We start from the raw sequence: 27,930 nt of genomic DNA, 5'->3' as shown, positions 1-27,930 counted from the left end.
CCGAGGGAATGGGGATTGACCTCGCCCTCGGGGGTCCGAGTGAGGAGGATGAGGTCAGGTTCACCCTGTGCTGGATCCGAGGCGAAACCCAGGAGTTCATAACACGATTTGGGAGTTTGATCATTGTCGTTTGCTGAGCTCTTTGTTCCAGATTAACTTTTAATTGGAAACACATTCTGACCTTTGCTGAGTCTGCTCATTTGTTCGTGAAAGCGTTTACCCGTCCCACGCCGTGGCTCCTCACCCGCCATCACCTCCCCTCCCCCCTCACCTGCGTTCCCTCTTCTCCACTTTCCTTCCCGCGGCGCTCCCTCCTCCCTTCCGTGTCGCCACTCTTGTGGCGCTTCTTTAATACAAAATACTCTGCAGATGCTGGGGTCAGAGCAACACTCACAACACGCTGGAGGAACTCAGCAGGTCGGGCAGCATCCGTGGAAACGATGAGTCGACGTTTCGGGCCGGAACCCTTCGTTTCCACGGATGCTGCCCGACCTGCCGAGTTCCTCCAGAGTGTTGTGAGTGTTCCTGTGGTGCTTCTTCCCGCCCCCTCCCCCTCCCCCCCCCCCCCCCCCCCACGGCTTCATCCGACCTCCAAACCTGGTGAGAACTGCACCGGTACTCTGTCGTGTGTGAGAGAATGGGATGGCGGTAGGATTGTGGACAGAGAGGGGGACCTCGGTGAGCGGAGTGTGTTGATGTGAAAGGGGAGGTAGAGAAATAGAGGGAGTCTTGGAAGGTGGAGAGGAAATTCGGGGGGAGGGGAATGAGGGTGAGGGATGGGGGAGTGCCTTGAGGAGGAGGGGAGTGGGAGAGATGGAGGCGTAAGTAGGACGGAGACATCACTGGACAGGGGTACCATTAAATGAGGGAGGGTTACTGAGGGAACAAATGGGACGTGCTTTTCTGCCCGCAGTGACCATACTAGGTATCGCGTCCCCGTTGTCTGCCTCAAACCTGGTCGGAGGGAGGAAGAGGTGGATTTCAGGGAAGGAGGAGGGGCGAGTTGCGCCTTTAAGGGTTGGACCCGCGCCTTTAAGAGCCGGGACTGCTCAGTGCCTCGATCCAGGGAAGCAGCTGTGGTCGGAAAGTTTGGAGTAGCGCCAGGATCCGCGTAATCGGGACACGTCCCTACTTTTCGCAGCCTGTTTGTAGGAGGTAGGATCCGTGCGAAGAGAGAAAGGAAAAGAGTCCGCTGCACGGTCACAGGGCCCCCGCACCGCTCCCGCGATCCGCAAACGGGAGAGACGTAGAGCGGATCCACGGCTCCCGGGACTAAAGAGTCAGGGGACGAGACGGCGAGAGATCCTGTGGGGAACCGAGCGAGACTCCCGGCGAGTAGTCGCTCCAGTAGCGTCGGGAACGATGGCACAGCAATGGCCGTGGATCTGTCTGTGTCTCCTGGCCGGAGCACTCAACCCGACAACCGGAGGTGAATTCAGCCTTGAGGTGAGTGGCGGAGGGTGAGGAATTGAGGGAGAGTAATACGGGGAGGTAAGTTGGAAAAGGAGTTCAAAAAGTGGAGGGTCGAGAGTGGGAAACGGGATGGAGGAGGTAGAGAGCACAGAGGGAGTCGGGTGCTGGACGGGGAACGGCACTGGGACCGTTCCCGACTTGCCTCCCACACTCCGGGAACATCGCCAGAACTCGGCTCAAAGAGTTTGCCGCTGGCAGGACAGCCGCTAGCATTCCCTCCCACCTTAAATACACCCTCCACTCCATTCCTCTCGTCGTCCCGCCAAGATGTCCCGAGCAGAGGGCCTTGGCCCCGAGCTCGGGGTTGGATCCCATGGGGGCGCTCCCAACAAAGGCGGCTCTGTGCCCGGCGGGCGGCTGTTGCTCCGTCCTGACACTCGGGAGAGGGGCAGTTACACCCACTCTGCATTCTGTCCGACACGTCCCCCTCCCACCCCCGAAGTGTGCAGAAGGAATCGTTTGTTTGGCTCCGCTGGTTGCTGAGTTTCGAGATGATCTTCGATCTCTGTGTGTGTGTATGTAGTTTCGGTGCCGGTGCTCGTTGTTTGCCTGTAGTTTGTGAATTTATGTCAGTGCGCGTGCGCATTTGACAGTCTGTGTGCGCTCTGCTGTAGTGCGTGTGTGTGTATGTGCGCGCTCTGCTGTACTGTGCGCGCGCGGTCTCTGCTGTACCCTGTGCGCGCGCGGTCTCTGCTGTACCCTGTGCGCGCGCGGTCTCTGCTGTACCCTGTGCGCGCGCGGTCTCTGCTGTACCCTGTGCGCGCGCGGTCTCTGCTGTACCCTGTGCGCGCGCGGTCTCTGCTGTACCCTGTGCGCGCGCGGTCTCTGCTGTACCCTGTGCGCGCGCGGTCTCTGCTGTACCCTGTGCGCGCGCACTCTGCTGTACCCTGTGCGCGCGCGCACTCTGCTGTACCCTGTGCGCGCGCACGCTCTGCTGTTCTGTATGTTTGCGCGCGCTCTGCTGTTCTGAGTGTGTGTGTGCACGCGCGCTCTCTGCTGTTCTGTATGTTTGCGCGCACGCTCTGCTGTACTGTGTGCGCTCTGCTGTACAGTGTGTGCGTGCGTGTGCACTCTGCTGTACTGTGCGCGCGCGCTCTGCTGTACTGTGTGTGTTTGTGTGTGCGCGCGCGCTCTGCTGTTCTGTATGTTTGCGCGCGCTCTGCTGTATTGTGTGTGTGTGCGCTCTGCTGTACTGTGTGTGCACGCGCTCTGCTGTACTGTGTGCCTCTGTTGTACTGTGTGTGTGCGTGTGTACTCTGCTGTACTGTGCGTGCGCTCTGCTGTACTCGTGTGTGTGTGTGTGTGTGCGCACGTGTGTGCTCTGCTGTACTCTGTGTGCACTCTGCTGTACTGTGCATGCGGTCTCTGCTGTACCGTGTGCACTCACTCTGCTGTACCCTGTGTGCGCGCACGCTCTGTTGTTCTGTATGTTTGCGCGCATGCTGTGCTGTACTGTGTGTGTGCGCTCTGTTGTACTGTGTGTGTGTGTACTCTGCTGTTCTGTATGTGTGTGCGCGCTCTGCTGTACTGCGCGCGCGCGCTCTGCTGTACTGTGCATGCGGTCTCTGCTGTACCCTGTGTTTGCGCGCACTCTGCTGTACCCTGTGTTTGCGCGCACTCTGCTGTACCCTGTGTTTGCGCGCGCACTGCTGTTCTGTATGTGTGTATGCGCTCTGCTGTTCTGAGTGTGTGTGTGCACGCGCGCTCTCTGCTGTACCATGCGCGCGCTCTGCTGTTCTGTATGTTTGCGCGCACGCTCTGCTGTACTGTGTGTGCATGCGTGTGCACTCTGCTGTACTGTGCGCGCGCGCTCTGCTGTACTGTGTGTGCGCGCGTGCTCTGCTGTACCGTGCGCGTGCGCTCTGCTGTTCTGTATGTTTGCGCGCATGCTCTGCTGTATTGTGTGTGTGTGTGCGCTCTGCTGTACTATGTGTGTGCACGCGCTCTGCTGTACTATGTGTGTGCACGCGCTCTGCTGTACTATGTGTGTGTGCGCTCTGCTGTACTGTGTGCCTCTGTTGTACTGTGTGTGTGCGTGTGTACTCTGCTGTACTGTGCGTGCGCACTGCTGTACTCTGTGTGTGTGTGTGCGCACATGTGCGCTCTGCTGTACCGTGTGCACGCACGCTCTGCTGTACTCTGTGTGCACTCTGCTGTACTGTGCATGCAGTCTCTGCTGTACTGTGTGCACTCACTCTGCTGTACCCTGTGAGCGCGCACGCTCTGCTGTTCTGTATGTTTGCGCGCGCGCTGTGCTGTACTGTGTGTGTGCGCTCTGTTGAACTGTGTGTGTGTGTACTCTGCTGTTCTGTATGTGTGTGTGCGCTCTGCTGTTCTGTATGTGTGTGCGCTCTGCTGTTCTGTGTGTGTGTGCGCTCTGCTGTTCTGTGTGTGTGTGCGCTCTGCTGTTCTGTGTGTGTGTGCGCTCTGCTGTTCTGTGTGTGTGTGTGCGCTCTGCTGTTCTGTGTGTGCGTGCGCGCTCTGCTGTACTGTGTGTGCGTGCGCGCTCTGCTGTACTGTGTGTGTGCGCTCTGCTGTACCGTGTGCGCGCGCACTCTGCTGTTCTGTATGTTTGTGTGCGCGCACTGCTGTACTGTGTGTGCGCTCTGTTGTGGTGTGTGTGTGTGCGCGCCCTCTGCTGCACTGTGTGCGCGCGCTCTGCTGTACCGTGTGTGTGCACATGCTCTGCTGTACCACGTGCATGTACTCTGCGCTGTATTATGTGTATGTGTACTCTCCATGCTGTGCTGTTTCCAGACTTATTCCTATGCTGTCTACGTGCTCCTGTCGACACCTCCCTGAGCAATGCTGTGCTTGTAACTGCGACTGTTCCCGCCCAGTCTAGCCTTCACTCTCTGGCTTCAGCACCGCCTTGCCTCCCAGCCTCGGCTGCCTCTTCTCCATGTTTTGACCTTTCCTGCCTCAGTTCCGTTATGGCTGCTCTGCGCTGCGCACTTCTGCTCGTGAGGATCACTCCAGATGTGTGTCCGTCTAGGCCAGGTGGCCAGAGACCACCCTGCTCATGTCCTGCGGTGTGCTTCACATTTCCTGTCCTCAGAACCAGCACCCTCCACTGTGAGCAACTTTCCTCCGTTTCCACCACCCCACCCCCACCACTCTGTGAGCCAATGTCCTCACCCCACCCCACTGTGAGCCAACATCCCCAGCATCTGCTACACTCAACTGGTGTGGGGTGTGTGGCTAGGGAGTCCCACTCTCCAACAGTCCATTTATCCTCTGATGGGGCCATTTCCTGAACTGTCTCTGTCTCCAGCAAAGCCGGGAGCTGTTTGGTCAGTTGCTCGCAACGGTGGCAGGGCCATTGCACTTCATCGCAGCAGAGAGCCAGGCTTGATCCTGGCCCTCGCCTTCTCTTGCACGTTCTCCCTGTGACATCCTACCACCTCCCCCACACCCCAGGTGATCCAGGCTCCTGACGTGGTGGTGGGTGGGTAAATTAGCCACTGGAAATTGCTTCCCCCCCCCCCCCCCCCCCCCCCAAGGGTGTAGGTGAAAAGCATCATCAGTAGGTTGGCTCGTGTGAGGGAGGGTTTATGTTGGGTGGGGATGCAGGGAAATGTGAAGTGGGGGGAGGCAAAGGAGCCAGTTCACTATACTGAGCATCTTGCCCGCATTGTCTAACAGAGCAGCCTCTCCATTCGGCCCACAATGTTTTTCTGGCCCTATCCCTGTGTTCCCTTCATGTCCACCTCCACCAGGCACCCACCACTCTCAGTTGGTGGGGGGAGTGGTGGGAATAACCCCACGTCTTCTCAGAGCTTACCCACCCTCATGCCTTCACCTTAAACGTATGCCCAGTAGTGCTGGACGTTTGATGTTGTAGGACAAAGATGCTGGCTGCCTGCACCCCTCATGATCCTCTATCAGGTCTCCCCTCAGCCTCTGAGGGTCCAGAGTAAAGAACTCGAGTTTGTCCGACCTCTCTCCTTGTCACTCCTGCCCTCCAATCCAGGCAGCGTCCTGTTAAGAGAAGCACAATTTTAGGGGGACTCGGCAGTCGGTGTTGTGCGCTGAGACTCTGTCCTGATGAAGGGTTTTGGCCCGAAGTGTTGCTTTATTTCTTTCCGTGGATGCTGCCACAGCTGCTGGGTTCCTCCAGCATTTTGGGTCTGAATCTGTGGATGTGAGGCCTCCGCAGAGCCTCTTGTGCTCCGCACTGTGGTAATCCTCTCCTGCGCTCTATCCAAAGCATCCACATCCTTCCTGTGCTGAGGCAGCCAGAACCGAGCACAATTCTCCGGATGCGGCCGAAGTGGAGTTTTGTAAAGCTGCAATATTACTTCCCATGTCCTGAACTCAGTGATTCATCAAGCAAAGGAAGCCTGCTGTTGGCTGCCTTTACCACTCATCATTCGTCAGCTCTGGAAAAATGTCCCCAGCCCCTCTCCATCCCAGCTACACCAGGGAGCACAACTCCGTGATGAACAGGCAGCCTGTTCCCTCTCCGAGTCGGTCCCAAAATCTCTTGGAGGTGATGCACGTTCCCCGATCCCTGACTGCTGTCACTTACTGGCGATTTTCCAATTCAGTCCTGCCTGGTTTTAGAGTTCCTAATGTTGCCCTCCAGAGCATTCCCAGGGACTCGGAGAGGGAGGTATTGCTTCAGATATAAGCGCCCTGGGTGGGATTCAGCCTGGAGATCTGTGTACAGTTCTGGTCTTGTTTAGGGAGTGATGTTTAACACACTGGGAAACGGCTCAGTGCCGGGAACATGCAGACTGCCTGAGAGCGGAAGGGAGAGCAAGCCAGCCCTTGTATGTGCTGGAGTTTGAGATGCGAGGCGATTGATGGGTTCTGGAGGATGTGGACTGACTGTTTATCCAGCAGAATGTGGAACCGGGGTATGCTGTTGCTCTTTGGGGAGATTTGCTCATTTCGAATGGTGGGCTTGTGTGGGGTGCTGCTGAGACTGATCTTGCTGCTTTGGTAGGTATATGTTCTCCAACCTTCTGTCTGTGTCCATCTCTCTCTGCGCCCCCCCACCCCCACCGTGTCTGCCGTGCAGAAGTAGACACTCTCTCCAGCAGCTTTCCTTCAAATTTCCTTTACAAATGTCCAAACCGTTGCTCTGAGCAGGATATTTTTGCACAACCCGAAAACGGTGGTGCACTTTAAATGTATTTTCTTTTAATAATGATGCACGTCAAACAAACACAAGCCACAGCTCCGAACACAAGCCAGTGATGTCAGGCAATCCAAGCAGCTGACACACAATGGCAAAAGTAAAGTGTTCTGACTAGACAGCCTGCAGCTCACTAACACTGAGCTCCCGACTTCCATTCTCTGTTTATTGTTACAATTTGTCACAGTGTTCTAACTTGAAACACTAACAATGTAAATGTTGGAGCTCTTAACTGGTTCAAAGTAAAGGTTGAGGTATGTTTACTATTTTGAGAATTTATGGATTATATTCATGAGTATAATTTACAGTTCTATTAACATAGGTTTCAAAATTAGAGTATATTAGTATAATTTCAAAATTATATTTACTTTATAGACATCCATTAGTTTCATGAGACCATGGATTTGCACCTTGGAAAGTTTCCAGGGCGCAGGCCTGGGCAAAGTTGTATGGAAGACCGGCAGTTCCCATGCTGCAAGTCTCCCCTCTCCACGCCACTGATGTTGTCCAAGGGAAGGGCATTAGGGCCCATACAGCTTGGCACTGGTGTCGTCCCAGAGCAACGTATGGTTAAGTGCCTTGCTCAAGGACACAACATGCTGCCTCAGCCAAGGCTCAAACTGGCGACCCTCAGATCGCGAGACTAACGCCTTAACCACTCGGCCACGCACTAACGCAAAATAAAATACTACTGCCTGCGCAGGAGCATCTCGGTGGCTGTGCAGTCATGCATGCCCGCAGCTTAGAGGAAACAGTGGGCTCCAACATTGGGGGATGGAATCTGCCGAGCCCTGCTCTCCTAATGAGTGTGGTGTGTGTGCGTGTGCGCCTCGTAGTCAGAGATCAGGAAGGCAGAGGGCGGCTGCTCCCAATCCGTACATCAGGACCTTGACGGCCTCCCGGTCCCTGGGTCAGAGGGTAAGTCGCACAGTGCGAGGGGCAGGGAGGAATGTCCTCTCCCTGGTGGGGAGGGAGGGAATTCTCTGCCCCCTGTGCTGGCAAGGGACTTCGGTGGAAGGGAGGGGTCGGAGAGGGAGACTCTGACCCCTATCCCTGCCCATGACCCTGAATCCTGCCCTCAGCCCGGTGCATTTTGGCAAAACGAGTTGTCGGGCAGAGAGCGAGGGCTGCAGGTGGATAGGTCTCTGAAGGCTGTGACACAAGCAGACAGGACGCTGAATACAGAATTCGGGAGAAGGTGCTCGGATTGCAATTGTGTGACCATGGGTCTGGGAATTGTGCTTGGTTCTGGTCACCCAGCTAAAGGAAGGATGTCACTGAGCCGGGGGGGGGGGGGGGTGCAGAAATGATTTGCTGGAGGGCTTGAGTTACAAGGAGGGACCGGACAGGTTGCTGCAGCTTTCCTTGGAGTGAAGGAGGCTGAGGGGTGACCTTACAGGAACGACGAAAGGACGCAGTCTTTCTCCCAGGGACAGGAGAGCCTAGAACTTGGGCACAAGGTTTAAGGTCACAGGGTATAGTTGTAAAAGAGAGTGAGAGGCAGGTTTTTAATGCAGTGACTGGTCTATGGAATTAGCTGCCAGAGGGAAGTGGTAAAGGCAGGTACATTACTATGTTTAAAACATTAATACAAAGAAGATGGGACCTGTTCAGATGGACACTTTGGTACGGCAGAGCTGGACCAAAACAGCTGTTTCTCTACTGCGTGATTCTATTACTCTCGCTCCTTCCTGCCCCTGTTCTGTACCCCTCCCAGTCTCCGTAACCCCCTCTGGCCCCCATGCCCTTCCCCATTTCTGTAACTCTTTCTCCCACACATGCCACTGTTAGCTCATCATCCCACATCCCCTCCCGTCTCTCTAACCCCCACACCCCTCCCCATGTCAGTCACTCATCTCCCTGTCTCTTTAATCCACCTCCCTCTCCAACACCCCTCCACCTCCATCTCTGTGACAGTCCTCCTACTGCAACACCCTTCGTCCCCCATACATTTTGCCACTCTAAGCACTCTTCCTCCACAATGCCCTTCCCTGACTCTGTGACCTACCCTCTCTCTCCAACTCTCCTCCGTCTCTGTGACTCACCCTCCCTGTCTCTCTCTGACCTACCTTCCCTGTCTGTGATCCACCCTCTCTCCTCAATGTCCCTCCCTGTCTCTGTGACCTACTCTCTCTCTCCAACTCTCCTCCGTCTCTGTGACTCACCCTCCCTGTCTCTCTCTGACCTACCTTCCCTGTCTGTGATCCACCCTCTCTCCTCAACGTCCCTCCCTGTCTCTGTGACCTACCCTCCCTCTCCAACTCTCCTCCGTCTCTGTGACCCACCCTCCCTGTCTCTGTCCGACCTACCCTCCCTGTCTGTGATCCACTCCCTCTCCTCAACGTCCCTCCCTGTCTCTGTAACCCACCCTCTCTCCCCAAAGCCCCCCCTCCAACTCCCCTCTTCTGCAACGCCCTCCGTTTCCCCCCCATTTCCTTTGCCGCTGCATGACACTCTCCCTCCCCTGCTTTACTGTCAGACTCGTGCCCACGGCTGTCGGGCAGGGTTTGTTGAGTAACCCTACTTGCCGCTCGAAACCGGGATATGAGTGTGTATCGTGAGACGGGATGCCCCAGCCCGGCTGGTAACAGGCGAAGACATGCACCGCTCCCTGTGTGTAAACAGGAGTGCTGAGCGAAGGTCGCTCTGTTCCCCACCCCGCCTCCCTCAGCCGACTACTCACGCTCATGATATCTCCACAGTGGCAGCTGCAGGGAGCTTGTGGAGGCCTGCCCGTCCTGGCCTCAGCTCCTAGACCCCGGAGCATGGGAGGGAGTACTGTGCATAGTATACACTCTGTGTCCATGAATAAATCCTACAAGATATTTGTCTTTCTATGTGTCTGTGGATAAATCCTATGGGATATGTCCTCCCCCCCCCCCCCCCCGTGTACTCATTAATAAATCCTGCAAGATATGTTCCCCCCATGTACACATTAATAAATCCTATGGGATATGTCCTCCTCCCCCCTCCCCCCCTCGTGACAACATTAATAAATCCTATGGGATATGTCCCTCCCCCCACCGTGTACACATTAATAAATCCTATGGGATATGTCCCTCCCCCCACCGTGTACGCATTAATAAATCCTATGGGATGTTCCCCCCCCCATGTACATATTAATACATCCTATGGGATATATCCCTCTGTCGATGTCTGTGCTTATGTGCTGCAGGATATTCCTTTCACTGTGTGTGTGTGTGTGTGTGTGTGTGTGTGTGTGTGTGTGTGTGTGTGTGTGTGTGTGTGTGTGTGCGCGCTTCTACGTGTGCGTCCAGCTGTGAATAAATCTTCCCTGCCCCTCACAGTCGGTGACCTCCTTGCTCCCTCTCCCCAGGGCTGGCTCCAGCAGTACGGATACCTGCCGCCAGGGGACCTGCGGATGTCAATGGCCCGCTCGTCGAACACGGTCTCCCAGGCAGTCGCCGCCATGCAGCGGTTCTACGGGATCCCCGAAACCGGCCGCCTAGACCAGACGACCCTGGAGTGAGTCCGGGCGCAGGACGGGGCCGGGGGCTGCGGAGCGGCAGGTTCGGGAGGCGGGGCTGGCATTCGGACTGGTGGGAGGAGGGGGGGGGAGAGAGGGTTTGGGGGTGGGGAGCAGAGGGAGGAAGAGCAGCTTGGGGTGGTGATCGGTAGAGGGCAGCTGCGCAGGGGATGTGCCTAGGTTTGGGGAGGGTTTAGGGGAAAGGAGGGCAGTGCTCAGGGAGGGTTCAGGGACCCTTGTTGAGGGATGCCAGGGGTTGTTCCTCCAATCTTGGTACTGGGTGTGGGGTGTTTGCCTCCACTCTCCACTGTCCCCATGCTCTCTCGTCCCCACCACCCAACCTTGCCCCGTCCTCTCCAAACTCCCTCTCAAAAGTCGGGTGACCTTGACCCCCTTGGTCTGCCCCTGCCAGGTGGATGAAGAAACCCCGCTGTGGGGTCCCAGACAAGTTTGGGCCCATCATGAAGACCAACGTGCGACGGCGGCGGTTCGCCATCCAGGGGCTGAAGTGGAACCAGCGGGAGATAACCTTCAGGTGAGGGTGGGTGGAACGGGAGGAGAGGGAGGGCAGAAGGCTGCCCTTGAGCTAGAGGAAGGTAAAACGATTACGGTAATAATGTGCCGTACAGTGCAGAGTTGGGAGGTTTGTACAGGGCATGTGTGGGTCTGCAGGTGTACCATTTTGACCACCCATTTATAGCAAAGATGTCATCAAGCTGCAGAGAACTTGTTGGCCTGGATTGTAGAGGTGGACTGGGCAGGTTAGCAATTTATTCTTTGGTGTCTGGGGCAATGAGGGGTGAACTAATGGAGATGCATAAAATCGTGAGGGGCACTGTGGGCAGTAATATGCCAAAAAAGTTGAGAGTCTCAGGGGCCAGAAGTGAGTTTAGATGCTATTACTCCGGAGAAGCTGCTGAAAGGTTTAAAAGTAGATAAGTTACTTGGATCAGATGGACTACACTATGAAAGAGGAAACTGAAGAGGTTGTGAAAGCATTGGTAGTGATCTTCCAAGTAGCACTAGATTCCAGGGTGGTTCCCGAGGACTGGAAAATTGCAAATGTCACTCTCTTCTCTAAGAATGGAGGGTGGCCAAAGACAGGAAATTATAGATCAGTTGGCCTGATTCTTGTGGTCGGTAAGATGTTGGAGTCCATTATTAAGGATGAGGTTATGAGGTACTTGGAGACACATGGTAAAATAGGTCATAGTCAGCATGGTTTCCTTAAAAGGAAATCTTGCCTGACAAATCTGTTGGAATTCTTTAAAGAAATAACAGGCAGTATAGACAAAGGACAGTCAAAGAAGATTGACTGACTGGCAGGTGGGAAAGAGAGGAATAAAGGGGGCATTTTCTGGTTTGTTGCTGGTGACTAGTACTGCCTGCAGTGTTCAGTGTGCAATTTGGCTTTGTGGCCAAATTTGCGGATAGTACAAAGATAGGTGGAGGGGCAGGTATTGTTGAGGAAGCAGCAAATAGGCAGAATTGGTTCTCGACCTTTTTTTTTCTGACGTGGACCACGTCCATTCATCACCCCAGGTTGGAAACCCGTGAAGTAGACAGAATAGGAGAATGGGCAGAGAAATGGCAGATGGAATACTGTGTAGGGAAGTGTATGGTCATGCACATTGGTAGAAGGAGAAAAGGACATAGACAATATTCTAAATGGGGACAAATTCAGAAATCAGAAGTGCAGCAGTACTGGGGAGCCATTGTGCAGGATTCCCTAAAAAGTTAACTTGCAGGTCGAGTTGTTAGTAAGGAAGCCAAGTGCAATGTTAGGATTAATTTCAAGAGGACAAGAATATAAAAGGAAGGGTGTAAAACTGAGGCTTTATAAGGCTTTGATCAGACCGCACTTGGAGTACTGAGAGCAATTTTAGGCCCTGTATCTACAAAAGGGTGTTCTGGTGTTGGAGATCTATAAGAGGTTCGTGAGAAAGACTGGGAATGAAGGGGTTAATGTACGAGGCTCATTTGATGGTTTTGAGCCTGTACTCACTAGATTTTAGAAGAATGAGAGGTGATCTCATTGAAATCTACTGAATATTGAAAGGCCTAGATAGAGTGAACATGGAGAGGATGTTTCTTACAGTGGGGGAGTGTAGGACCAATGGCTCAGCCTCAGGTTAGAAGGATGTCCCTTTAGAGCTGAGATGAGGAGGAGTTTTTTTTAAACAGAAGGTGGTGAATCTGTGGAATTCATTGCTACTGGTGGCTGTTTGAGGCAAGTCGTTGGATATATTTAAAGCAGAAATTGATCAGTAAGAGCATCAAAGTTTACAGGCAGGAGACAGGAGAATGGGGTTGAGAGGGATAATAAATCAACTATAGGATCATAAAAAATCTACAGCACACAAGGAGGCCCTTTGGCCCATCTAGTTTGTGGTGTCCATAGAGCTCCATACCCCTCCCATCCACGTACCTATAAAAACTTTTCTTAAACTTTGAAATCAAAATTGCATCTACTACTTGGGCTGGCAGTTCATTCCACATTCTCACCACCCTCTAAGTGAAGAAACTTCCCCTCGTGTTCCCCTTGAACGTTACATCTTTCACCCTCGCCCAACTGCAGTGTAAAAATCCTGCTTGCATTTACTCCATTTTTACCCCTCATCATTTTGTAGACCTCTATCAAACCTCCCCGCAATCTTCGATATTCTAGGGAATAAAGTCCGAACCTATCTATCCTTTCCTTATAATCCAGTTACTCCAGACCTGGCAACATTCTTGTAAATTTTATCTTTCCATCTTATTTAAGTCTTTCCTCTAGGTAGGTGACCAACACCATACACAATACTCAATTTGTCCTCAGCAATATCTTAGACAGCTTCAGAATAATATCCCAACTCTTGAACTCGGTACATTGATTTATGAAGGCCAATGTGTCAAAGCTTTCTTTAGACCATAAGACAATAACATATAAGAGCAGAATTAGGCCATTTTGCCATTGAGCCTGCTCTGCCACTTCATGGCTAATTAATTTGCTCTCTCAGCCCCAATCTCTTACCTTCATGTCCGGAATAATCAGGGATCAGGTATATCCAGTGACTTGGCCTCCACAGCTGCCTGTGGCAATGAATTCCACCGATTCACCACCCTCTGGTTGAAGAAATTCCTCCTCATCTCCGTTCTAAGAGGACACCCCTATATTCTGAGGCTACATTCACTATCGAGGTCTTTCACCATTCCATAGGTTTCAATTAGGTCATCCCTCATTCTTCTGAATTCCAGTGAGTAGAGGCCCAGAACCATCAAACACTCTTCATAAGACAAGCCTTTCAATCCTGGAATAATTTTTATCAACCTCCTTTAAACCGTCTCCAATGTCAGCACACCCCTTCTGAAAATAGAGGGCCCAAAACTGTTCACGATACTCCGTGAGGTCCACCAGTGTTTTATAAAGCCTGAGCATTGATTGCTTGCTATTATATTATAGTCCTCTTGAAATGAATGCTGACATCACATTTGCCTTCCTCACCACTGACTCAACCTGCAAATTAAACTTTAGCGAATCCTGCACAGAACTCCCAAGTCCTGTTGCACTTCAGACTTTTGAATTTTCTCTCCATTTAGAAAATATTCAACCCTTTTTATTTCTTTTACCAAAGTGCATGACCATATACTTCCTGACACTATTCCATCTGCCACTTCTTTGCCATTCTCCTAATCTACCTTCCATTCCTATGTCACCTCTTTCTAATCATTTAATTTAATTTTTTATCAACAGAGCCACTCTACCTCCTCTGCTTACCTGCCTGTCCTTTCAATACAGTGTGTATCCTCCAATGTTAAGCTCCCAGCTATAATCTTTCAGCTACGATTCAGTGATGCCTACACCATCATATATGCCAATCTGTAACTGTGTTACAAGTTCATCTAGCCTGTTCTGTATACTGCACGCATTCAAATATAACACCTTCAGTCCTGTATTCACCCTTTTCGATTTTGTCCACCTTTTACGTTACAACTCAACTGGTTGACTGTAATTTTGCCATTTCATCAGCCACTCCTTGCTAGCAGTCTCACTACACACTGCCTCTGTTTGTAAACCAACTACCTCATCCCCAGCATTATCACTCCGGTTCCCAACTACCTGGCCTAAATTTAGACCATAAGACCATAAGACAAAGGAGCAGAAGTAGGCCATTCGGCCCATCGAGTCTGCTCCGCCATTTTATCATGAGCTGATTCATTTTATCCTATTTAGTCCCACTGCCCCGCCTTCTCACCATAACCTTTGATGCCCTGGCTACTCAGATACCTATCAATCTCTGCCTTAAATACGCCCAATGACTTGGCCTCCACTGCTGCCCGTGGCAACAAATTCCATAGATTCATCATCCGCTGACTAAAAAATTTCTTCGCATTTCTGTTCTGAAAGGGCGCCCTTCAATCCTGAAGTCATGCCTTCTCGTACTAGACTCCCCCATCATGGGAAACAACTTTGCCACATCCACTCTGTCCATGCCTTTTAACATTTGAAATGTTTCTATGAGGTCTCCCCTCATTCTTCTAAACTCCAAGGAATACAGTCCAAGAGCAGACAAATGTCCCTCATATGTTAACCCTCTCATTCACGGAATCATTCTCGTGAATCTTCTCTGTACCCTCTCCAACGTCAGCACATCCTTTCTTAAAAAAGGAGACCAAAACTGCCCACAGTACTCCAAGTGAGGTCTCACCAGCGCCGTACAGAGCCTCATCATCACATCCCTGCTCCTATACTCTATTCCTCTAGAAATGAATACCAACATTGCATTCGCGTTCTTCACTACTGACTCAACCTGGAGGTTAACTTTAAGGGAATCCTGTACGAAGACTCTCAAGTCCCGTTGCATCTCAGAACTTTGAATTCTTTCCCCATTTAAATAATCGTCTGCCCGTTTATTTTTTCTGCCAAAGTGCATAACCATACACTTTCCAACATTGTACTCCATTTGCCACTTCTCTGCCCATTCTTCCAATCTCTTCAAGTCTCCCTGCAGACTCTCTGTTTCCTCAGCACTACCGGCCCCTCCACCTATCTTCGTATCGTCAGCAAACTTAGCCACAATGCCATCTATTCCATAATCCAAATCGTTGATGTACAATGTAAAAAGAAGCGGCCCCAACACTGACCCCTGTGGAACACCACTGGTAACCGGCAGCCAACCAGAATAGGATCCCTTTATTCCCACTCTCTGTTTCCTGCCAATCAGCCAACGCTCTATCCACGTATGTAACTTTCCCGTAATTCCATGGGCTCTTATCTTGTTAAGTAGCCTCATGTGTGGCACCTTGTCAAATGCCTTCTGAAAATCCAAATATACAACATCCACTGCATCTCCCTTGTCTAGCCTACTGGTAATTTCCTCAAAAAATTGTAATAGGTTTGTCAGGCAGGATTTTCCTTTAAGGAATCCATGCTGAGTTCTGCCTATCTAGTCTATGCCTCCAGGTACTCTGTAACCTCATCCTTGACAATCGACTCCAACAACTTCCCAACCACCGACGTCAAGCTAACAGGTCTATAATTTCCTTTTTGCTTCCTTGCCCCCTTCTTAAATAGCGGAATGACATTTGCAATCTTCCAGTCTTCCGGAACCATGCCAGAATCTATCAACTTTTGAAAGATCATTGCTAATGCCTCCGCAATCTCCACAGCTACTTCCTTCAGAACACGAGGGTGCATTCCATCTGGTCCAGGAGATTTATCGACCTTTAGCCTATTCAGCTTCCTGAGTACTTTCTCTGTCGTAATTGTGACTGCGCACACTTCTCTTCCCTGCCACCCTTGAGTGTCCGGTATCCTGCTGTCTTCCTCAGTGAAGACTGATGCAAAATACTTGTTCAATTCCTCTGCCATCTCCTCATCTCCCATTACAATTTCTCCAGACAGGATTTATCATCCTGTCTATCTGTGATGCCACTTTCAATGAATTATGGAGCGGTATTCCCACATCCCTTTGTTCTACCACACTCGTCAGTGCCCTACCATTCACTGTGTAAAACCTTGCCTTTGTTAACTGTCCTGGTAACTTCCTTGAAAAACTCTATGAATGGTTAGACATGGCCTGCCACGCGCAACACCATGCTGACTATCCCTAATCAGTCCCTGTCTATCCAAATATTCATACACCCAGTCCATTAGAATACCTTTCATTAACTTGCCCACTACAGATGTCAGGCTCACCGGGCCTATAATTTCCTGGATTATTCTTGGGGCCTTTCTTAAGCAGTGGAACAACATATCCAATCCTCCAGTGCAATAACTGTCACTAAGGATAGTTTAACTATCTCTGCTAAGGGAACAACTTGCCAGGCCCTGTGGAATTATCTACCCTAATTGGCTTCAAGCCTCCTCTGTAATCTGTGCAGGGACTATGACCTTGATTATGCTTTACTTCACTTCCGTGTTTACCTCCTGAGTGAATACTGATGCAAACATTCCATTTACGATTTCCTCCCATCTCTTTTGGCTCCATGCACAGATAACCATATGGATCTTTCATAAGGACCAGTCTTGTCCATTGCAGTCCTTTTGCTCTTAATGTATCTTCGGATTCTCTTTCACCTTGTCTTCTTTTAGCCTTCCTGATTCTTTCTCAAGTGTTCCCTTGCATTTCTTGCACTCCATAAGCACCTCATTTGTTCCTACCTGCTGTGCACCTCTTTTTTTATTGAGGGCCTCAATATCTCTTGAAGACCAAGGTTCCCTATACTTGTTATCTTTGCTTTTTATTCTGACAGGCACATACAAGCTTTGTACTCTAAGAATTTCACTTTTGAAGGCCTCCCAATTACCAAGTACACATTTGCCAGAAAACAGGCTGTCCGAGTCCACACTTGCCAGATCCTTTCTGATACCATCAAAATTGGCCTTTCTCCAATTTAGAATCTCAACCAGACCTATCCTTTTACATAATTACATTGAAACTAATGCTATCATAATCACTTAATGCAAGGTGTTCCCTGACACAAACTTGCCATATCCGACTCCCAAGGAGGGCATTAGGTATCACACACTCTCCTACGTACTCATTAAGGGAACTTTCCTGAACACATTTAGCAAACTTTATCCCATCCAGCCCTTTCAAAGTCTGAGATTCCCAGTCAATATGTGGAGAGCTAAAATCACCCATTATCACAACATTTATGTTTCTAGCAACAGTCTGTGATCTACCTACAAATTTGTTCCTCTAAATCCTGCAGAATGTTGGGTGGTCTGTCATATGGTTCCATTAACATGGTCATACCTTTCTTATTCCTCAGTTTCACTCATAAAGCCTCAGTAGACGACTTCTCCAGTGTGTCTTGAATAAGCACTGCTATTTTCCCTGACGAGTAATGCCACTCTTTAATCTCTCATGCTCTATCATGTCTAAAACAATGGGATCCCAGAATATTGACCTGCCTGTCCCACCCTCCAATGTAACCAAGACTCACTAATGGCTACAATATCCTAATTTCATCTGTTGATCTCTGCCCTGGGCTCATCTGCCTTTCCTACAATACTTCTTGCATAGAAATGTATGGAACCCAGCACATTAGCCCCACCATGCTCAGACTTTGTCTAAGGTTTCACCAACATCTGTCTCCACAACCACTCCACTAACTGTTCTGGCACTCTGGTTCCCGTCCTCTGCAGCTCCTGTGCGGTATTAGCAAACCTTCCTGCTAGGATATCACACCCTCCTCCTGTACAGGTGCAAATTGTCTCTTCTGTGCAGGCGCGACCCTCCATGGACGAGAGCCAATAATCTGAAGCTCTCCCATCTATACCAACTCCTTAGCTACGTGTGAGTCCATATGGCTTTCCTAGTTCTGGCTTCACTAGCGCGTGGCGTGGGTAGCATTCCTGAGATCACAACCCTGGATGTCTTGTCCTTTAACTTGGCACCTAGCTCCCTGAACTCACTTTGCAAACCATCATCCCTCTTCCTACCTATGTCACTGATGCCTATATAGACCACGACCTTTGGCTGCTCACCCCTGCACTTAAGAATGCAGAGGGCCTGATTTGAGATGTCCCAGAGTTCGGCACTCGAAAGACAACATGCCATCCAGGTATCTCCTCCACTTCTGTTTCTGTAACTGACGAATCCACCATCACCACAGCTCGCCTCTTCTTCCTCCCTTCGCTGCTGAGCCACAGAAGCAAACTCGGTGCCAGAGACCTATCCATGATGAAATGGCAAAGCAGACTCAATGGGCCGAACGGGCCAGTTCTGCTCCTATGTCTTATGCCATAGATAGGGTGAATGTACTGTCTCTTTGCCAGGATTAAGTAATCAAGAATTAGAGGGCACAAGTTTAAGGTGAGAGGGGAGAGATTTACTGGAAAGCTGAGCGGGTGGTCAGTCTATGGAACGATCTGCCAGAGAAAGTACAGCAACAGCATTTAAAAGACATTTGGACAGGTCGATGAAGAGGAATGTTTTCGATGGATATGGGCCAAACCCCCGCAAATTGGACCAGCTTGGTTGGCCTGGATGAGGGGGGAATAGAGAACGTGGGGGGTGTAGGGAAGGGAGAAAAGGAGAGGATCGGGATCTTGCTGTTCTGGCTGGGATACAGCATGTCGAGATCCTGAGCAGCCCGTGTGTTTTTTTGAAAGAAGTTGTGACCTAACAGGGGCTAGGATACTGCTGTGCTGGGTGGGGCCACGACGAGTTTGGATCTTCCTATGCTTGGGGAGGTGTGTGGTGCTTTGGGATCTCTCTGTTGTGACCTTGCTGTGGCGGGATGGTTTGTTTGGATACTGCCGTGCTGGATAGGATGGACCATGCGGGGATTGCTCTGTACTGGGGTCTGCTGAGCTGCCTGAGTGGGATCGTGCTGTGCCGCAATGCTGGGGTGGAAATGGCCCCCATGCTGGGATCTTGCTGTGCCAGGAACGAGCTACGCGGGGGTGGAGGGAGCACCGTGCTGGGTTTATGGGTGACGGGACCATGCTGTGCCTGGGTGGGAGTGGCGAAGAGGAGCTTTGTGCTGGGATCTTGCTGTGCTAGTTTGGGGCATGGTTGCGGGGAGGTGAGGTGTTGCCAGACTGGGGTCCTGCTGTGTTGAAGTGGTTGGGTTGGGTGCAATTCTGCGGATTTGTGTGACAGGAAGGAATGTTCTATACATGGGTGGGTGGAGCCCCATGCTGTGCTGGGGCGGGTTGTCCTTTTGCTGGGATCTTGCTGTGCTGGGGGAATGGAGACATGGGGTGGTAGGGTTTGCCGGACTGGGTTCGTGCTGTGCCTTGGTGGGAGGATTGGTTTCACACTGGGATCCTTGCTGTACCAGGATAGTCTAGGGGCTTGTTCTGCTGAGGTGTGTGTGGGGGGGGGGGGGGGGGAGGGGGGAGGGTTTCTTTCCCGGGATCATGCTGTGCACTCACTCCCCCCATGCACCTCCTGTAGCATCCAGAACTACACGCCGAAGGTGGGTGAGTACGAGACCCGTCAGGCGATCCGCCGCGCCTTCAGCGTCTGGCAGAAGGTGACGCCCCTCCGCTTCCGAGAGGTTCCCTACCAGAGGATCCAGGACCGCTCCGAGCCTGTCGCTGACATCATCATCTTCTTTGGCGAGGGTTTCCACGGCGACAGCACCCCTTTCGATGGCGAGGGGGGCTTCCTCGCCCATGCCTTCTTCCCGGGAGCCGGTATTGGGGGTGACACCCACTTCGACGCTGCTGAACCCTGGACTCTGGGTGACCGTGACCTCATGGGTGAGTTTAGGCTCAGGAGGTCCGATTTTCCCCCCCCCAATCCTGTCTCTGCCCCCACCATCCCCTCCACCCCTGTATTCGGCAAGGGATTCACTCGAAGTCTGTGGCCAACACCTGGCTGTACCCCCTTTTCAAACCAGAGTCAGGTTGAATATCACCGACATATGTCATGAAATTTGTTGTCTTTGCAGCAGCAGTACAGTGCAATACACAATTATAAATGTGAATTACAGTAAGTACTTATAGCAAAATAAATAAGTAGGGAAAAGATAAAAATTAAAAAGTAGTGTGGTAGTGTTTGTGGGTTCATGGGTTCAATGTCCATTCAGAAACTGGATGGAAGATTCATGTGAGCCTCAGCCTCTCTTGTTCCTCACTGCTGAGTGAGTTGCCTTTTTCTGCAACAAGACTCCCCTGTCCACAAGCTTTTCTCTATCTCACTTTTATTTTAAAGCTTGCCGCTTGCTGCCAGATGTCCCTGTCCCTGCAAATGAGCTCCCTCAATCGACCATTGAAAGTTCCTGCCTCTGGTTTAGGACCCTAACTCGAGCACCAGTGCTATCCTTTTCCATGGCTCTTTTTACTGGGATTATGGCCACTCGACTCAGCACCCTGCCACCCAGCAAAGTGACCGCCCAATTCCTATCGCCCAATTCTACCCCCACCCCCCCGCCCCATCAGGCAGCTTTGCTGGATGATCCCCGGGGAGGAGTCTCTGTTGTTCCCAAATCCACACCCTCCTGACCATGTAAACCCCCCACCCCCACCAACACTGATCCATGACCTCAGATCTGTACTCTCGGACAGGGAACGACATTTTCTTGGTGGCCGTGCACGAGCTGGGCCATGCCCTGGGCCTGGAACACTCCAATGACCCCAGCGCCATCATGGCTCCCTTCTATCAGTGGATGGACACGGAGAACTTTGTACTGCCCGATGACGACCGGCGAGGGATTCAGCAACTGTATGGTGAGGGTCTGGCTGTCCCACTTCACTCTCCACAACTCACCCTCTTCGCCCTACTATCCCGTTAATCCATACCCCTCGTACTCTGCCCACCCTCTCTTTCTCCCCGTCTCGGCTGCCCTCTCCCCTCCCTCCTACTATCCATGTGTTTGAATTACAGCCTGCTTTTGTCCTTTCCCTCTACAGGACCTCCTGACTACGATCCCAGACCGAAGCCCACCAAACCACTCCCCACCCTGCGCCCGAAGGTGCCCAAGCAACCCACCAAGGACCCCTTCCATCCGACGAAGCCCTCAAATCCTTTCGGACCCAGGATCTGCGACGGCAACGTTGACACGGTCACTATGCTTCGGGGAGAGATGTTTGTCTTCAAGGTGTGTGCTCGTGACGTCCAAGTTCGCAGGGACCTCTGCTTAGGGCTGGCACTAACACTGGAATTTTGAGATTCTGGGATGGCGATTTGGGAGCAACAGGCGATAGAGGAGCACTGGGAATTCTCGGAGGTCGAGTCAGAATCAGGTTTTTTATCACCAGCATGTGACGTGAAATTTGTTAACTTAGCAGCAGCAGTTCAATGCAGTACATAATCTAGTAGAAAGAAAAAAAATAAAAATAGTAATAATAAACAAATAAATCAATTACATATATTGAATAGATTTTAAAAAGTGCAAAAACAGAAATACTGTATGTTTTTTAAAAAAAAAAAAATGAGGTTGTCCAAAGATTCAGTATCCATTTAGGAATCAGATGGCAGAGGTTCCTGAATCACTGAGTGTATGCCTTCAGGCTTCTGTACCTCCTACCTGATGGTTAAAAAATGAGAAAAGGGCATGCCCTGGGTGCTGGAGGCCCTTAATAATGTACGCTGTCTTTCTGAGACACTGCTCTCTGAAGATGTCTTGGGTACTTTGTAGGCTAGTACCTAAGATGGAACTGACTAGATTTCCAACCTTCTGCAGATTCTTTCGGTCCTGCGCAGTAGCCCCTCCATACCAGACAGTGATGCAGCATGTCAGAATGCTCTCCACGTTACAGCTGTAGAAGTTTTTGAGTGTATTTGAGTAAATCATAGACACAAGCAATTCTGCAGATGCCGGGAGAGCCAAGCAACGCACACGAAAATGCCGGAGGAACTCGGCAGTTTAGGCAGGAGCTATGGAAGTGAATAAACAGTGGGTGTTAGACCGAGACCCTTCATCAGGAATGATGGAGTCGCTAGTGCTGATGAAGGGTCTCGGCGTGAAACGTTGACTGTTAATTAATTTCCGCAGTTGCTGCCTTACCTGCTGGGTTCCTCCAGCATTTTCTGAGTGTTGCTCAGGAACTGTCTAACACCGAGATCCCTGGGAATAATCTCAGAATGGAGCAGGAATCTTGAGGAATCTGGATGAAGAGATGGTATCTCGGATGATTACCAACTTTGGTGATCTTGGATATCCCAGACACCAGATAAATCCTGAGGGAGAAGCAACACACATCAAAGTTGCTGGTGAACGCAGCAGGCCAGGCAGCATCTGTAGGAAGAGGTGCAGTCGACGTTTCAGGCCGAGACCCTTCATCAGGACTGAGGGAGAAGGATTGATTTATTGGACAGGGTGCTGATATCCCCCTGATGGAGGAGGATGGAGAGATGACAGTCGACGTACAACTCCCCCGAGGCACAGATCTCCCATTCTGAAACACCAAGGCTGTTCCTGCAGGCATGATCCTGTTGTTCAAGCACTGCGTTGGGGGAAAGGACTTGACTGAGGTCAATGCTCAGCCATTGACAATAGACAATAGGTGCAGGAGTAGGCCATTCAGCCCTTCGAGCCAGCACCACCATTCACTGTGATCATGGCTGATCATCCACAATCAGTACCCTTTTCCTGCCTTCTCCCCATATCCCTTCACTCCGCTATCTTTAAGAGCTCTATATAACTCTTTCTTGAAAGAATCCAAAGAATTGGCCTCCACTGCCTTCTGAGGCAGAGCATTCAGAAATGGTGCGGGACCTTGGCATAAAACAAAAAGGTTGGGAAGCCCTGCCCCAGGGCCAACATTTTCAGTAATTGTCCTGAAATGTAATCACCAGGGGTACAATAAGCATATTGGTTCCTGATCCATAAATGTTTAATTCAAACACTTCACAGCCTTGTTCTACTAAACCCTACATGACGCTTATCTGCAATAATACTGTACTTGGAATAATACTTGGAAGGCAGCGCTGACGGGGCCGGGCTCTGTGACTGCGTAGGCTGTCTGAAGTGTGGTGTGGAGGATGGGGGTGTTGTGGGGTAGAGGGTCTGTTGCACTGGTGTCTACACTGCTGACATCATGTTCCCACTGCAGGGCAAATGGTTCTGGAGGATCCGAGACGGAAGGGTTCTGGACAACTACCCCATGCCCATTGGCCACTTCTGGGTGGGTCTACCGTCCAACATCAACACCGCCTATGAAAGAAAGGATGGCAACTTTGTCTTCTTCAAAGGTGGGCATCAGGGTGGGGCCAGCACTGCCAGATGGGGCAGAAGGGATGTTTGGGGTTGTTGAGGGAAGGGAGTGTCACACAGTGGAGGAGATTATAGTGGGGAGGAAGTGGCATTCTGAGGGGTGTTGAGGGTGGTGGGACAGGGGACTTTGGAGGGCGAGGGGGAATGCTGTGCTAGGGAGAGATCGAGGAGGGAGCGTGGAAGCAGTGTGGAGGGAGAGCTCACTAAGGGGCGGTGATGAGGCGTGGGAGCATGGGACAGAGGGGCAGTGAGAAGGGAGGGAGGGGCACGGTGGGGTGGAAGGGGAGGGAATGAAGGTGGGGAGGCGGGGTGGTGAGGGTGGACGGAGTGTAGCGGCGGACCCTGACCTGTTCCTCTGTCCGCTCAGGAGACCGTCACTGGGTGTTTAAGGAGGCCACCCTACAGCGGGGATACCCCCGCCCGCTGAAGGACCTGGGCACCCGGGTTCCACGGGACCGGGTTGACGCCGCGCTTTGGTGGAGCCCCAGTGGGAAGACCTACTTCTTCCGCGGTGACAAGTGAGTCTGACCGTGCTCGGTGGCGGGGGGTTGTGCGCGGTTCGGGTAGGGACAGGGGCCGTGATCAGAGATTGTGTTAACCACTACCCCCCATCTCACACTCCACCCCCCTCCCACAGTCTTGTAATCCGCCCCCATCCACCTAATACCCGCTGAATGATTTTCCCTTCGTTCCTAAAATCTCTGGGATCGTCCTTTGCCCTGGAGGCATCGCTGAACACTACGCCTTTTCTCCCTCCACTCCAGGTACTACCGATTTAATGAGGACACCCTGTCCGTAGATGCGGACTATCCCAAACCCATTTCCGTCTGGCACGGCATTCCCAACTCTCCAAAAGCGGCCTTTGTCTCCGAGGATGGAGGTAAGTGGGTGACAGGATCACTCTTTATCAGACATCAGCTGTGTGTGTGTGTGGTGTGGGGGGAGGTTTACTCTGTGTGTCTCACCCTGGAAGGGAGTCGGAGGAGCCTCGCTCTTTGTGCCTCTGATCCCAGGAATGTGTGATGGAACGGTGCGGAAGCAGCTCTACTCTGTGTCTGACCCCACGAGTGTTCGATGGGACAGTGCGGAGAGTGTCTGCTCCTCTTTCCCCGGTCCGGGCTGCCGGTCCCTCCTGTGAGGATTGTTTTGTGTTTTCCCCTGCACCCCTAAGGTTCGCAGTCTGACCTCTGACCCCTGCCCTCTCCACCACAGCTTACACCTACTTCGTAAAGGGGAACCACTACTGGAAGTTCAACAACCAGCACCTAAAGGTGGAGCCGGGCTTCCCCAAGTCGATGCTGCGGGATTGGTTTGGTTGCAAGCTGCCCCGTGACCGGGACACGGAGGAGGAGATCGTGGTTGAGGTGGAGGAGTCCGGAGTGGAGATAAACCCAGCGGCTGTGGTGGTGCCAGTACTCCTGCTGATTGCTGTCCTAGGGCTGGTTGCCCTGCTTGTTGTCTTTAAGAGGAACGGCACCCCCAAGAAGCTACTGCATTGCCATCGCTCCCTGCTGGACCAGGTGTGAGGGGACGTCCCAGGTGGGAATTCCCCAACTGCTTCCAGACCCGATTGTCTGACATCCATCACACCCTGTCCCCCACACCCTGGCTGTCTTACACCGTCCCATACCCCATCTGTCTCATCTCTAAAACCTGACCATCTCATCCTGTCTCCCCCTGTCCCACCACAGACCCCGGCCATCCTAACCCCAAACTCCAGACCCTGAGTGTCTAACATCATCCCACCCTGTCTTATCCTGCCTTGCCCCAACCCCAAAACCCAATCCATCCCAAATCAGAACCATCTCACACCGTCTCCCAAGCTTTAACCCTTCACAGCCCTGGACCCCAGCTGTCCCTCCCTGTTGCACTCACAGTCACAAACCTGATCTGTCCGCCTCACCTGCAGATTTTGACCACCTAACACCATCCCAGACCCTGGGCCACCCTTGCCCAACCTCCCAACCCAAATCCTCGCCATCCTTTGCCCGTTCCAGCCGCGGACCCTGACACCCACCCAACTCCAAACCCCAACCGTCCTACGCTGTCCCATGTCCTAGCTCCACACCCCCAGTCCCTCCTTGACCCATCTCATGGCATGCCACAACATCTCGCACATCCATTTCCGAACCCATCCTACAGTCCCCACTGTCCCTGGCCCCTGACTTGTCTTTCCCCCTGCCCCATCTCACCCTCTTACAGATACCCACCCCATCATAATGTTACCCCCATTCCCCCCTCCCCCCCTCCCCTCATATCACCCACCCACGGCCCCTCTCCCCACTGCTCTCAGCCTGTCCTGTCCCATCCCTACACCTAACCTTCACCCACACTACAAACAGACCCTCCCCCCATTTGAAAGGACTGTCCCACCAGCCAGGCAAGAGACCCCTGACCCCTGATGCAGGGGTGAGAGAGAGAGAGAGTGTGACCCCGGAGTACGATCGTCCATTCCCCACCCTCTCGCCCCCAGTTGTCCCACCAAATGCCCCGACCCCTCAGAATGCAGAATGGGGGCACTCTTAAAGGTAAAGGTACCATCAGCAGGGCAGCAAGACCCCTGCAGAATCTCTGTGTGTTTCGTGTTTTTATATATTATAAGTGCGGTTATTAAAACTCCCGTTTCAGCCGAGCGCGAATGACCAAGTTAACCTGCTGCGCAGGTGCTGGTGTTGGTCCGAGTACCTCGGCCAAATCCCTCCTCCCCCCCACTCCACCATCACTGCAGACTGCAGTTTAGCCCCCTTCGTGTTTTTCTAAGATAAGAAAAAATATTAAATTGTGATTTTTTTTTTGTCTTTTTTTTTAATGTTCTGTTTTTGTTTTCCTCTGTGGGTTAATTAAAAAGAATTGTGGAATTTTGTGAACTGTGTCTCAGTCATTGGGTGGTGTGAACATGACGGATCAGCACTGGGGTATTAGTGTCGGTTTATTATTGTCACATGACATAGTAGCCGGCTGGTGGTGTACTGGCTCCAGCACTGGACTTTGAAGTGAGTGGTCCTGGGTTCGAATCCGGCTGGCTCCTGGCACGCTTTTTGTGAGTGTCCAGCTCGCAATTCGGCCTTGTAAAAAAAACATAAGTGGCAAGATTGCAGCCTGTTGCACCACGAGGCGTGGCAGTGTGGTGGTCAACACAATACTTTACAAGTTCAATTCTCACTGCTGCCTGCAAAGAGCTTGTACGTTCTCCCTATGACGGTTTCCTCTGGGTGCTCTGGTTTCCTCCCACAGACCTACCAGTTAGTAGGTTAATTGGTCACTGTATAATAATCGACGGGTTTGTGGGTGGATTCTACACTGTACCTCAAATTTAAAAACTGAACAACCGAGATACTGTGAAAATTTTGCTTGCATGCAGCTCACATCATTAAACAGTGTATTGATCTAGAACAGAGGGTCCCAACCCAGGGTCCATGGACCCCTTGGTTAATGGTAGGGTAGAAGCTGTGAAAAGACATTTTGTATCTATTGCCTGGTTGGGGGGAGAGAGAGAGAGAGAAGACAGAACATCAGAGAGCTTCCACTCGCTGTTATCAATCTCTTGAACTCTTGTAGGATAAGATGGACCTGGTCTTTATCTTGCACTTCAGCATGGGTGGGTCATGCTGGCTGCTTCACTGAGGCAGCAGGATGTGCAGACAGAGCCCATGCAGCAGAGAGTGGTTTCTGCCCTTGTGGCTAAAGGGAGCAGGGGGTATGGAGGGAAGGCTGGTGCAGGGTTCTGAGTTGGATGATCAGCCGTGATCGTACTGAATGGCGGTGCAGGCTCGAAGGGCTGAATGGCCTACTCCTGCACCTATTTTCTATGATGTGTTGAACTATGTCCACACCTCTGAAGTTTCCTGCGGTTATGTGCAGATCAGTTGCCATGCCAAGCCGTTATGCATCGAAACAGAATACTTTCTATGTACATCAGTAAAAACTGGTTAGAGTCGACAGGGACATACAGAATTTTTTTTGTCAGCCTCCTGGGGAAGTAGAGGTGATGGGGAGTGTCTTGGCTGTGACATCAACGTGGTTGTATCAGGATAGGCTGTTGGTGATGAATCACTCAACCTTCTCGACCTCAGCACAGTTCACTTCAGTTGAAGCTTGTGCACCTCTCCTTTTCTGACTGGACAGTGAACAGATTGGGTTGAAACTGACTGAGGTTGGAGGAGAGTGGTGGGTAAGTTATCTTGGGGATTGGTGAGATTGCTGGAGGTGGAGGACCATGGGGGAGGGTTTCAGTGTGGGGTATTTCCCATTAGAGGAGGATGTGGACAGCTCTATGCCATCTGCCTGAGAGTACAAAGCCTGCCGGCTGCCAGATATCTGGAGTCCATATCCCCAGTTGTCAGGGTGCAGGATGGAGGGGGTGCAACCGAGGATCACAGGGTGGTCCTGGGGTTCACAGCAGGCTGGAAGTGGGGTGTCCTGTGAGGTTCAGAAGAACTATGGGACATCCAGTTGAAATACTCTGGGATTTGTAGAACCTGGCAAGGTGCGTGCTCCACCCTCTAGTCTGATGAATTTCCCCCTCCCACCACCACCCAGTAGCTTGTGGAGTCCCAGGACCTCAGAATTGGTTTATTATTTTCAGTGAAATGGCTTGGCTTGAATATCATCCATACAGATCAAATCATTACTCAGTGCATTGCGGTAGTACATGGTATAATAACTGAGT

The 27,930-nt window shown here is 51.6% G+C and overlaps 1 protein-coding gene across 1 annotated transcript; it reads left to right on the top strand.

Annotated features, from left to right (window-relative positions):
* The first annotated feature begins 1,036 nt into the window (after window positions 1-1,036).
* Window positions 1,037-26,119, top strand: LOC140203912 (matrix metalloproteinase-14-like). The gene is made up of 10 exons (XM_072270047.1): window positions 1,037-1,446; window positions 9,954-10,102; window positions 10,516-10,638; window positions 19,496-19,803; window positions 20,611-20,772; window positions 20,956-21,143; window positions 23,101-23,239; window positions 23,629-23,779; window positions 24,026-24,141; window positions 24,474-26,119. The coding sequence occupies exons 1-10, from the start codon at window positions 1,363-1,365 to the stop codon at window positions 24,785-24,787; spliced, it is 1,734 nt and encodes a 577-aa protein (XP_072126148.1). The 5' UTR covers window positions 1,037-1,362; the 3' UTR covers window positions 24,788-26,119.
* The last annotated feature ends 1,811 nt before the right edge of the window (window positions 26,120-27,930 follow it).

The sequence above is a fragment of the Mobula birostris genome, chromosome 10 (assembly GCF_030028105.1).
Source record: "Mobula birostris isolate sMobBir1 chromosome 10, sMobBir1.hap1, whole genome shotgun sequence".
NCBI lineage: Eukaryota > Metazoa > Chordata > Chondrichthyes > Myliobatiformes > Myliobatidae > Mobula > Mobula birostris.
This window is presented reverse-complemented; position numbering and strand designations above follow the sequence as displayed.